The sequence below is a fragment of the Mesoplodon bidens genome (assembly GCF_964165515.1).
Source record: "Mesoplodon bidens genome assembly, chromosome: 10".
NCBI classification, from domain to species: domain Eukaryota; kingdom Metazoa; phylum Chordata; class Mammalia; order Artiodactyla; family Ziphiidae; genus Mesoplodon; species Mesoplodon bidens.
The window spans coordinates 71,049,963-71,062,394 of record NC_138172.1 but is presented as its reverse complement, the minus strand read 5'-3'; the positions used below and the strand labels follow the sequence as shown (position 1 = coordinate 71,062,394).

Genomic DNA, 12,432 nt, shown 5'->3' with positions numbered 1-12,432 from the left:
AAGCCCTATGCTTTGCTTTAGATTCTTAACCACATAGTTTGAGAACGTGAACACCGCGTCCACGCGTTTGGAGGGAACAACTAGCTGTACACTCAGCTCACTGAACGTCACAAACTCGGCGAACGCCCGCCGTGGGCCCCCAGGCCCACAACGCGCACGCGCAGCATACAGCCGCCGCTACGCAGGCGCACTGCAGCCTTGAGCCGGGTAGGCGGGGACAGGTGCCCCTGCGAGCGGGCGCGCGCGCGTTCTCGGGAGCGCGGGAAACGGGGTTCGCGCTATGGAGAAGCGATTAGCTGAGTTCCGGGAGGCTCGCAAGCGAGCCGGGCTGGCGGCCGAACCCAGCAGTTCGAGGCAGCGTGCACAAACCTCGGGAGAGAAGGCGGAAGCAGCTGCGACTCCAAAAGCAGCTCCAGGCTGGCTAAAACGGTTCCTGGTGTGGAAACTGAGGCCCGCGAGTGCCCACCCCCAGCCCAGCCTCGCTCAGGTGAGAGGAACGAGGCCTCACCCCCGGGTACCTGGCTTCTGAGCCGCCGACTTGCTCTCTCGGGCAGCTCCGCCGAGGCCCCGCCCCGTCACCACGTGGTGGCAACCCCCCAGCCCCCGACCTCGCCGCGTCAAGGAGCGGCCCGGCCAGCCAGCCGGGCTCCCTCCACAGCTTTCCAGCCGGGCCTTCGGTGGCGGGGCGGGCCTGCTGGCGCCTCCCGCCAGCTCGGGGGCGGGCCCTCGCGTCTGCAGCCTCTCGCATGGGCCCTGATGAGTGGCTTCCACATTTTCCTTCCAGCCCGCGACCCACGCAGCTCCGACTCCAGGCTTGAAGCGAGGGTCTAGGATCCTGTTAGAAAGGACCTCTGCCCTTGAGTTATTCACAGCGAGTTGAGTTATCGTCGTGCCCCCGGTGGCTTTGGGAAACCTCTCCACAACAGTGTTGAGTCACAGCCCTCTGCTAAATGGAGGGTAAAAGGTCTAATTGGATTCTGATAAAAAGTGGCAGTAATTAAAGTTTCATTTGATTTCGCATCTGGGCCACATCAGCCAGTCACCCAAATAGCCTGCGCTTCAGAAATGGCATTTGAATACAAAATTCGCAAAAGTGTGGTAACTGTAACTGCCCGTGGTGGCATGTACCTTTGTCTCACTATTGAACTAGCAAGCGCTATTCAAGTTTAACAATGAATGTTCAAGGCGAAGACAATATATAGATTAGTATGATATCCTTTTCACCCTGTGAGTCTTTGGTAATTTCCTATTCACGTCTCAGTATCTTCGTTTTCACTCATGAGTAAGGTGGCAAGGTGATGACTTGAGTGTGAGATTGGAGCATCTTTGTGGGAATACAGGACAAAACATCAAGGGGATATCTGTGCTGTGAGGCAATCTGTGACCTGGCCTCTGTCCCTCCCAAGTGCAGTAACAGCCAAAAATTCCGTTTGAAAATTAAATGTACCTTACTCCTCTTAAAATTACTTCAGTTCATCTATCATTGGACCACATCTGGTTTTAAGGAATTTTTTTTTTTTTTGTAGTCAAGGAGAGTTTACTGTTACTCAGTTTGGATTAGATATTATTCTCCATGACACGCAGGGTTCCAACTGACTTGCAGAAAGAGAGTGCAGCAGGTTTCAAACAATCCATTTCCTTGCATGCAGTTTTTGTTTCAGGATGACTTTATTGTTGATTAGAACTCACTGAGCACAATTGCTTTGGATTTTATTTATTTATTTTTAAATAAATTTATTTATTTCATTTTATTTATTTTATTTTTGGCTGTGTTGGGTCTTGCTGCGCACGGGCTTTCCCCTGTTGGGGCGAACAGGGGCTACTCTTCGTGGCTTTTCCTTGGCGGTGGCTTCTCCCGTTGTGGAGCACGGGCTCTAGGCACGTGGGCTCAGTAGTTGTGGCTTGCAGGCACAGGCTCAGCAGCTGTGACGCACGGGCTTAGTTGCTCCGTGGTATGTGAGATATTCCCGGACCAGGGCTCGAACCCGTGTCCCTTGCATTGGCAGGCAGATTCTTAACCACTGCGCCACCAGGGAAGTCCCTGGTTAGGATTTTAGAATCCATTTCCTCTACCTCTTTTCCTCTCCCAGTTACAAAATAGTATCTAGTCCACACAATGAGTTTTTGACTGTGTGTCTCATTTCCAAAGGAATATGAGATCATTGAGTTGGATCCAGAGAAGCTGAACTTGGAGAAAGTTTTCATTACTAAAAACCTGAAAGCTGATGGCCTGACAAAGGGATGAGAGGAAATGCTGGACCTCCAGTGCTTCTTATTAATTACTCTATTTTTCATGAGGAACTTGGAAGCTCATTTTCATTGACTCGGCTACCATTCCTGGGTTTGTTCTGGTGTGAAATTCTCATTAAACTGCTTTTTTTCTCCCCTGATTTATAATCTATCTCTACCTAATAATTTAGGTGGCACACAGTGGCTTGTCAGAGATTTCTTTAACCTTCTGTTTCTAATTGCTTCTTTTTGCTGGCCATTGACAAAGAAGCATCCACCTCCTCCTTCCCTCACGAATTTAGCTTGGGGAAAAGCAGTCCACTAAAATAAAATATTTCTTTCTGTGACAAGCGTCTACCACATTAGGACAGAAATGCCTGTAACTTTTAAAAAATCCTGCCAAGCCCCCCCCCCACCCCCGTCTCCCTCCCAGGCCCCCAGTGCACCATCTAGCCCCAAGGTCCATTGCCCACAGTCATCCTGCAATTCCTCCCCTCCAAGCCTTGGCTCAGGTTGGCCCACCGCTCAAATGCTCTCCTTCTTTGGCATCACCTGGCCAAGCACAGCCTTTGCATCACCCCCTCAAATCCAGGAGTTATCTTTTAACTTTTCCCTTTCCCCCATCAGCATTCGTTGATTCAGTATAATCCTATCATGTGCCCACTATGTTCCAGCTGCTTTCCTGTATCCCAGGAGACAGTGTGATAAAGACAAAGCCCTGCTCTCACAGAACTTTCCTTTGAGTTGAAAGAACAGAATGATGAATGCTACAAAAAGGTGGGGGGGACCCAGGGTGCTGTGATAGTGAATCGGGGGTGAGGGATGCAGAGTGCCACTTTAAATTGGGTGGGCAGGGAGGACTCACTGAGGAGGTGACCTCACCATTTTCATAAGAAGGAGCCACTTTTGCAGAACCTGGGACAGGCCAAGGGTCCATGTGGTGACATTTTTACTGAGGTTTGTAGAAGAGGGAGCCAGCCAGGTGGTGTGAGGGGAAGGGGCTTTCCTCTCAGAGGGGACCACAAGTGCAAAGGCCCTGAGGTGGGAAGCAGCTTGGTATTCAAGGAACGGAATTCCCTTCCCTAAACTGCACCATATGTGCTGTGGTGACTGTGGTGACCACAAACGCTTCCACACACAGCTTTTACAGCAGAAGGCACACTGGTTCTAAAACAGATGCCAAACGAGGCAGAGGAATTTCCTTATCCCCCCTCTTTGTTTTTTCCCTTTGCCAGTTCATTTAACCCCCTACCCCACCTCATCTCCTTCTAGCTCTCTAACCCTTCCCCTTACCACCCCCCATAAAGGCCCTAATTAAGTAAAAAGGGCTTTGGAGGGAGATCATCCTAGGATGCTAGACCAAACTCATCTCTGCCTGTCACCAGCCGTGTGACTTTAGGGGAGGTGCTTACACCTCAGAGTTTTCTTATCAGTAAATTGGGAATAATAATACCTGCTTGCTGGATTACAGATCAGGCATCTTGAAGGCACTCAGTAAATGGTGACCATAGCATTATTCTTGTTATACTCCTTCAATAATAAAATAAATTCAGTCTACTGTGAGTTTCAAGTCATACACAATTAAGATGTATTCTGTATCCATCATTTCTCTCCGTTTTCCATGTCACCACCCTAATCTCTGCCTGATTCTGTCTTGCTGGGCCTCCTGCATGAGCTACTAACAATTTCCTTTCTTCTACTCTTGTAGCCCATTTTCTGCCTGGCAGCCAGAATAGTCTTAAATATTAATCAGATTGTATTAGTTCCCTGCTAAGACCTTCAGTGATTTCCCTATTGTGCACACTGGTTAAATCTGAAAGGGACATTTATTTGTTTAATAAATGTGTGTGTTTGTGTGTGGGGGGTTGTTGATTATATGTTAAGAACCTTTCCAATCTAATTGAAAAGGTAATAATTACAGTATTGATACTAAAAATCAAGGGTTTAACAATATAGAATTTCTGAAGCAACATAAATCAGATGACCTGTATTTTTAATTGAGACCAAATAATATTTGTGGTCCCTTATAAATTGCCACGTGAAGAATAAGAGATATAATTGAATAAATGAACTAAAAGTCTGCTATGTATTGAGAACTTATGTGTGGGGTACTGTGTTTGGCTCTGGAGACACCAGAAGATAATAAATGGTAGCTTGGGGCCTCGTGCAACAATCTAGGGACACATGTGACCTATATTAAGAGACAATTGAATGACGAATAGTTTGGTGCTCAGTGAGAAACAGCCAGTCAGAGCTCTAGGTGGCAGAAGGGATATTCTCCTTGATGGCCCAGGAGGTCGGGGCATATACAGTTCACCAGTCATGCTTGCCTGGAGGAAGCAAGTTGCTGAGGAATGGAGAGGAAGCAGAGGCTATTCCTGGCCACAAAGGGGCAATGTCTTTGGGTCGTAAGACCAGTTGAACTGGAGTAGAGAGTTCATTTATAGAGCAATAAATTGTGGATCATGTTGTTCAGAAAATTTTTAGACCACTGTTTTACAAACTGCAAGTCATGACTCATTAGTGGGTGGTGAAATCAATTTAGAGGATCTAGTCCTCTGTTAAAACTAAATTAAAAAAAATAGAATAGAAAATCAAAGCTTCATATGTAAGGAAGGTATTTGTTGATTTGTGACCTTTTTTTCCCCTGATATATATGTGTGGGGTTGCGGTACAAAATGTATGTCTTATTGTGGGTCATACCCAAAAAAGTTTGGAAAATACTGGACTGGAGATCAAGCACCCTAAAGCTCCTTAAATACCTGTGTCTCCCATTAGCACACAGCGCAGGGGCCTGTGTACTGGCATTTCTGTCTTTTGAGTGAATGCAAGGCCTTGGATTCCAGCCCAAGGAGTTTAAATTTTAACCCGTAGGCAATAAAAATTTGTCAGAGGTTTGTGAGCAGGGGGTTGATGGGTGTTTTAGCAGATCCATTTAGCAGCTGTACATAGGACGGTTTGGGGAGGGAAGAGTTAGGAGGTGGGGAGTCCAGTTAGGAGATCCTGGGGGTGTGTAGGATGGTCACAGGGGATGGAAAGGTTGTGGCTATAACAGTGACTTTCTTTTTAATGTGTGGAAGGGACATTTGTTTCCTGTTTCTGGTGTAGTCTTCATTTTAGAATCATGTCACTCAACAAAATTTTAGCTCCTCTAGACAAATCAGCAAACATATTGATTCTGTGTGGGAAGCATGTGGTCACTGCCTTATCAATTACGGGGGAGTCTCTGTACCAGGCACAAATTAGCTCCTGTTAGCAACAGATTAATCTGAGGAAATGTCTGCCTCAGATGGGGATCCCTCTGAACGCTGTAAGGATTTAATCGGGTCTCATCTCACTGATCAGTTTTGATTCTGTTGGAGCAGAATGCATAGGAGCTCTTTGGAGATGGTTGTCTTAGAGAACAGGGCAAGAAAATAGACACAGATGAGCCGGAAGCCTTTCCCGAGCAAGGACAGCTGTCTCTCCAGATCGGTTTTGATCCTCCCGGCCCCACTGCCCATTATTCTCACTTTGGTTTGTTTGTGTGTGTCCTAGGGAGCGGCTCGGCCTGGGGGCCGAGCGTCACAGCCACCGGGGAATCCAGCCGAGCCTCCGCCAGCCCCGCCCCCGCAGGACCAGTCTCTCCTGACCAACATCACCTTCTTGAAGGTGCTCCTCTGGTTGGTCCTGCTGGGACTGTTTGTGCAACTGGAATTTGGCCTGGTCTATTTTGTCCTGTCTCTCTTCTACTGGATGTATGTGGGGACACGAGGCCCCGAGGAGAAGACGGAGGGGGAGAAGAGTGCGTACTCCGTGTTCAATCCAGGCTGCGAGGCCATCCAGGGTACCCTGACTGCCGAGCAGCTGGAGCGTGAGCTGCACTTGCGACCCCTGCAGGGCAGATAGGACCAGCCCTGCTGTCGCTGGCCTCCCAAGGTCCTTTCACCCCTGGGACACCGACTTGTGGGTTTGACTAAGGACAGCTTGCGGGTCAGTTCTGTGACCCCGCAATTCCACACTCTTTCCCCGATCTCCTGCTGCAGTTTTATATCAGAACTTCTTTTTGGTTTTGGTGAAACTCCCAAGAAGACACTCACTGTGGGTCTGATGCAATTTATAAAAATTACACACTTAAGAAAGGAGACCTGTTTGTCTCTTTATTTGAGAGAGGTGATTTTTAGAGCACTAAGAGGGCATTGGGAAGATAACTGTTTAAAATACCCAGCTGTTTGAAGTAATCGTTTGGTACATCAAGACTGTATAAAGTAAATATTCTCTTTAAATCTTTTTAAAATTAATTTATTTTTCATTGAAGTATAGTTGATTTATAATGTTGTGTTAGTTTCAGGTGTTCAGCAAAATGTTTCAGATATATATTCTTCTTCAGATTCGTTTCCCATATAGGTTATTATAAAATATTGAGTATAGTTCCCTGTACTACACAGTAGGTCCTTGTTGTTTATCTATTTTATATATAGTAGTATGTATCTGCTAATTCCAAATTCCTAATTTATCCCTCCCCCCCGACCTTTCTCCTTTGGTAACCATAAATTTGTTTTCTACATCTGTGAGTCTGTTTCTGTTTTGTAAATAAGTTCATTTGTATCATTTTTTAGATTCCATGTATAAGTGATAGCATATGGTATTTGTCTTTCTCTTTCTGACTTACTTCACTTAGTATGATAATCTCTAGGTCCATCCATCCATGTTGCTGCAAATGGCATTATTTCATTATTTTTTATGGCTGAGTAGTATTCCATTGTGTGTATATATATCACATCTTCTTTATCCATTCCTCTGTTGATGGACAATTAGGTTGCTTCCATGTCTTGGCTATTGTAAATAGTGCTGCAGTGAAGAAGGGTGTGGTGTGTGTGTACCTTTTTGTTGTTGCGGTTTTTGTTTCGTTTTTTGGGGTTTTTTTTGAATTTTATTTTATTTTTTATACAGCAGGTTCTTATTAGTTATCCATTTTATACATATTAGTGTATATATGTCAATCCCAATCTCCCAATTCATCACAGCACCACCACCGCTCCCTGCCGCTTTCCCCCCTTGGTGTCCATACGTTTGTTCTCTACATCTGTGTCTCAGTTTCTGCCCTGCAAACCAGTTCATCTGTACCATTTTTCTAGGTTCCACATATATGCGTTAATATATGATATTTGTTTTTCTCTTTCTGACTTCACTCTGTATAACAGTCTCTAGATTCATCCACGTCTCTACAAATGACCCAATTTCGTTCCCTTTTATGGCTGAGTAATATTCCATTGTATATATTTACCACATCTTCTTTATCCATTCATCTGTGGATGGGCATTTAGGTTGCTTCCATGACCTGGCTATTGTAAGTAGCACAGCAGTGAACATTGGGGTGCATGTGTCTTTTTGAATTATGGTTTTCTCTGGGTATATGCCCAGTAGTGGGATGGCTGGGTCATATGGTAATTGTATTTTTAGTTTTTTAAGGAACCTCCATAATGTTCTCCATAGTGGCTGTATCAATTTACATTCCCACCAACAGTGCAAGAGGGTTCCCTTTTCTCCACACTCTCTCCAGCATTTGTTGTTTGTAGATTTTCTGGTGATGCCCATTCTAACTGGTGTGAGGTGGTACCTCATTGTAGTTTTGACTTGCATTTCTCTAATAATTAGTGATGTTGAGCAGCTTTTCATGTGCTTCTTGGCCATCTGTATGTCTTCTTTGGAGAAATGTCTATTTAGGTCTTCTGCCCATTTTTTGATTGAGTTGTTTGTTTTTTTGATATTGAGCTGCATGAGCTGTTTATATATTTTGGAGATTAATCCTTTGTCTGTTGACTTGTTTGCAAATATTTTCTCCCATTCTGAGGGTTGTCTTTTTGTCTTGTTTGTAGTTTCCTTTGCTTTGCAGAAGCTTTTAAGTTTCATTAGGTCCCATTTGTTTATTTTTGTTTTTATTTCCATTACTCTAGGAGGTGGATCAAAAAAGATCTTGCTGTGATTTATGTCAAAGAGGGTTCTTCCTGTGTTTTCTTCAAAGAGTTTTATGGTGTCCGGTCTTACATTTAGGACTCTAATTGCATGTATCTTTTTGAATTATTGTTTTCTCCAGGTATATGCCCAGGATTGGGATTGCTGGATCATATGGCAACTCTATTTTTAGTTTTTGAGGAACCTCCTTACTGTTTTCCATAGTGGCTGCACCAATTTACATTCCCACCAACAGTGTAGGACGGTTCCCTTTCCTCCACACCCTCTCCAGCATTTATTATTTGTAGACTTTTTGATGATGGCTGTTCTGACCAGTGTGAGGTGATACCTCATTGTAGTTTTTTTTTTTTTTTGGTTTTTTTTAATTTATTTTTGGCTGTGTTGGGTCTTTGTTACTGTTCGAGGACTTTCTCTAGTTGCGGCAAGCAGGGGCCACTTTTCATTGTGGTGTGCGGGTCTCTCACTATCGTGGCCTCTTTTGTTGCGGAGCACAGGCTCCAGACGCGCAGGCTCAGTAGTTGTGGCTCACAGGCCTAGTTGCTCTGCGGCATGTGGGATCTTCCCAGACCAGGGCTCGAACCCGTGTCCCCTGCATTAGCAGGCAGATTCTCAACCACTGCGCCACCAGGGGAGCCCCGTCATTGTAGTTTTGATTTGCATTTCTCTAATAATTAGTGATGTGGAGGATCTCTTCATGTGCCTTTTGGCCATCTGTATGTCTTCTTTGGAGAAATGTCTTTTTAGTTCTTCTGCCCAGTTTTTGATTGGGTTGTTTGTTTTTTTGATATTGAGCTGCATGAGCTGTTTGTATATTTTGCAGATTAATCCATTGTCAGTTGCATCGTTTGCAAATATTTTCTCCCATTTTGGAGGTTGTCTTTTTTTTTGTTTATGGTTTCCTTTCCTGTGCAAAAGATTTTAAGTTTAATTAGATCCTGTTTATTTTTGTTTTTATTTCCATTATTGTAACAGGCGGACCTAAAAAGATATTGCTGCGATTTATGTCAGAGAGTGTCCTGCCTATGTTTTACTTTAGGAGATTTATAGTATCTGGTTTTACGTTTAGGTGTTTAATCCATTTTGAGTTTATTTTTGTGTATGGTGTTAGAGAATGTTTTAATTTCATTCTTTTACAGGTAGCTGTCCACTTTTCCCAGCACCACTTATTGAAGAGACTGTCTTCTCTGTTGTACATTCTTGCTTCCTTTGTCATAGATTAATTGACCATAGGTGTATGGATTTATTTCTGGGCTTTCTATCCTATTGCATTGAACTATATTTCTGTTTTTGTGCCAATACCATGCTCTTTTGATTACTGTAGCTGCGTAATATAGTCTGAAGTCAGGGAGACTGATTCCTCCAGCTTTCTTTTTCTTTCTCAAGATTGCTTTGGTTTTTTGGGGTCTTTTGTGTTTCCATACAAATTTTATTTATTTTTTGTTCTAGTTCTGTGAAAAATGCCATCGGTAATTTGATAAGGATTGCATTGAATCTGTAGATTGCCATGGGTAGTATAGTCATTTTGACAGTATTGATTCTTCCAATCCAAGAACATGGTATATCTTTCCATTTGTTTGTGTCATCTTTGATTTCTTTCTTCAGTGTCTTATAGTTTTTGGAGTACAGGTCTTTTGTCTCCTTAGGTAGGTTTATTCCTAGGTATTTTATTCTTTTTGATGCAGTGGTAAATGGGATTGTTTCCTTAATTTCTCTTTCTGATCTTTTGTTGTTAGGGAGAGAAACGCAACAGATTTCTGTGTATTAATTTTGTATCCTACAACTTTTCTGAATCCATTGATGAGCTCTAGTAGTTTTCTGGTAGTGTCTTTAGGATTTCCTGTGTATAGTATCACGTCATTTGCAAACAGTGACTGTTTTACTTCTTTTCCACTTTGGATTCCTTTTATTTCTTTTTCTTCTTTGATTTCTGTGTCTAGGACTTCCAATACTATGTTGAACAAAAGTGGTGAGAGTGGGCATCCTTGTCCTGTTCCTGATCTTAGAGGAAATGCTTTCAGCTTTTCACCCTTGAGTATGATGTTAGCTGTGGGTTTGTCATATATGACCTTTATTCTGTTGAGGTAGTTTCCCTCTATGCCCACTTTCTGGAGAGTTTTTTTGTTTGTTTTTTTAAAATCATAAATGGATGTTAAATTTTACCAAAAGCTTTTTGTGCATCTATTGAGATGATCATATGGTTTTTATTCTTCAACTTGTTAATGTGGTGTATCACACTGATTTGTGGATATTGAAAAATCCTTGCATCCCTGGGATAAATCCTACTTGATCATGGTGTATGATCCTTCTAATGTATTGTTGGACTCAGTTTGCTATAATTTTGTTGAGGATTTTTGCAACTGTATTCATCAGTGATACTAGCCTGTAATTTTCTTTTTTTGTGGTATCTTTGTCTGGTTTTGGTATCAGGGTGATGGTGGCCTCATAGAATGAGTTTGGAAGTGTTCCTTTCTCTGCAATTTTTTGGAATAGTTCCAGAAGGATAGCTGTTAACCCTTTTCGAAATGTTTGGTAGAATTCTCCTGTGAAGCCATCTGGTCCTGGACTTTTGTTTGTTGGGAGTTTTTAAATCACAGATTCAATTCAGTACTTGTAATTGGTCTGTTCATATTTTCTGTTACTTCCTGGTTCAGTCTTGAGAGATTGTACCTGTCTAAGAATTTGTCCATTTCTTCTAGGTTGTCCATTTTATTGGAATATAGTTGCCCATAGTGGTCTCTTATGGTCCTTTGTATGTCTATGGTGTTGGTTGTAACTTCTCCTTTTTTATTTCTAATTTTATTAATTTGGACCCTCTCCTGTTTTTTCTTGATGAGTCTTGCTAAAGGTTTATCAATTTTGTTTATCTTTTCAAAGAACCAGCTTTTAGTTTTATTGATTTTTTCTATTGTTTTTTTAGTCTCTACTTCATTTATTTCTGCTCTGATCTTTATGATTTATTCCCTTCTACTAACTTTGGGTTTTATTTGTTCTTCTTTCCATCATTGCTTTAGATGTAAGGTTAGGTTGTTTATTTGAGACTTTGCTTGTTTCCTGAGGTAAGCTTGTATTGCTATAAACTTCCCTCTTAGAACTGCTTTTGCCATGTCCCATAGGTTTTGGATTGTTGTGTTTTCATTTTCATTTGTCTCTATGTATTTTTTGATTTCCTCTTCAATTTCTTCAGTGACCCATTGGTTATTTAGTAGCATATTTTTTAGCCTCCACATATTCGTGTTTATTGCAGTTTTTTTTCTTGTAGTTGATTTCTAATCTCATAGCACTGTGGTCCGAAAAGACGCTTGATATGATTTCAGTTTTCTTTATTTTACCAAGGCTCACTTTGTGGCCCAGCATGTGATCTATCCTGGAGAATGTTCCATGTGCACTTGAAAAGAATGTGTATTCTGCTGCTTTTGGATGGAAGGCTCTATACATATCAATTAAGTCCATCTGCTCTAATGTGTCATTTAAGGCCTGGGTTTCCTTATTGATTTTATATCTCGATGATCTGTCCATTGATGTAAGTGGGGTGTTAAAGTCTCTCAGAATTTCTTATATATGTTAACATTTGCCTTATATATTGCCATATATAATTTACACCTTATATATTGAGGTGCCTTATATAATATACGCTTTATATTTTGAGATGCTCCTATGTTGGGTGCATGTATATTTACAATTGTTTTATCTTCTTCTTGGATTGATCCCTTTATCATTATGGAGAGTCCTTCTTTGTCTCTTGTAACAGTCTTTATTTTGAAGGCTCTTTTGTCTGATATGAGTATTGCTACTCTTTTGGTTTCCATTTACGTGGAATACCTTTTTCCATCCCCTCACTTTCAGTCTGTATGTGTTTCTGGATCTGAAGGGGGGCTCTTGTAAACAGCATATATACGGGTCTTGTTTTTATATCCATTCAGCCAGTCTATGTCTTTTGGTAGGAGCATTTAATCTGTTTACATTTAAGGTAATTATCAATATGTATGTTCTTATTGCCATTTTGTTAATTGTTTTGGATTTGTTTTTGTAGGTCTTTTTTCTCCCTTTCCTCTTTTGTTCTCTTCTCTTGTGATTTGATCATTATTTTCAGTGTTGTGTTTGGATTCCTTTTTCTTTTTTGTGTGTATATTACAGATTTTTGGTTTGTAGTTACCATGAGGTTTTTTTTTTTTTTTTCTTTCTTTTGCAGTACATGGGCCTCTCACTGCTGTGGCCTCTCCCGTTGCGGAGCACAGGCTCCGGACGCAC

General features: G+C 42.1%; 1 protein-coding gene across 1 annotated transcript; it reads left to right on the top strand.

Annotated features, from left to right (window-relative positions):
- The first annotated feature begins 210 nt into the window (after positions 1 to 210).
- Positions 211 to 6,775, top strand: SAYSD1 (SAYSVFN motif domain containing 1). The gene is made up of 2 exons (XM_081246215.1): positions 211 to 487; positions 5,767 to 6,775. Exons 1-2 carry the CDS (start codon positions 281 to 283, stop codon positions 6,115 to 6,117), a joined length of 558 nt encoding a protein of 185 aa, XP_081102341.1. The 5' UTR covers positions 211 to 280; the 3' UTR covers positions 6,118 to 6,775.
- The last annotated feature ends 5,657 nt before the right edge of the window (positions 6,776 to 12,432 follow it).

Excerpts from the sequence above, each read along its gene's own strand:
- SAYSD1 (XM_081246215.1), top strand. The coding sequence starts at position 281 with ATGGAGAAGCGATTAGCTGAGTTCCGGGAGGCTCGCAAGCGAGCCGGG. Across the intron at positions 488-5,766 it reads CCCAGCCCAGCCTCGCTCAG|GGAGCGGCTCGGCCTGGGGG; the intron begins GTGAGAGGAACG and ends TGTGTGTCCTAG.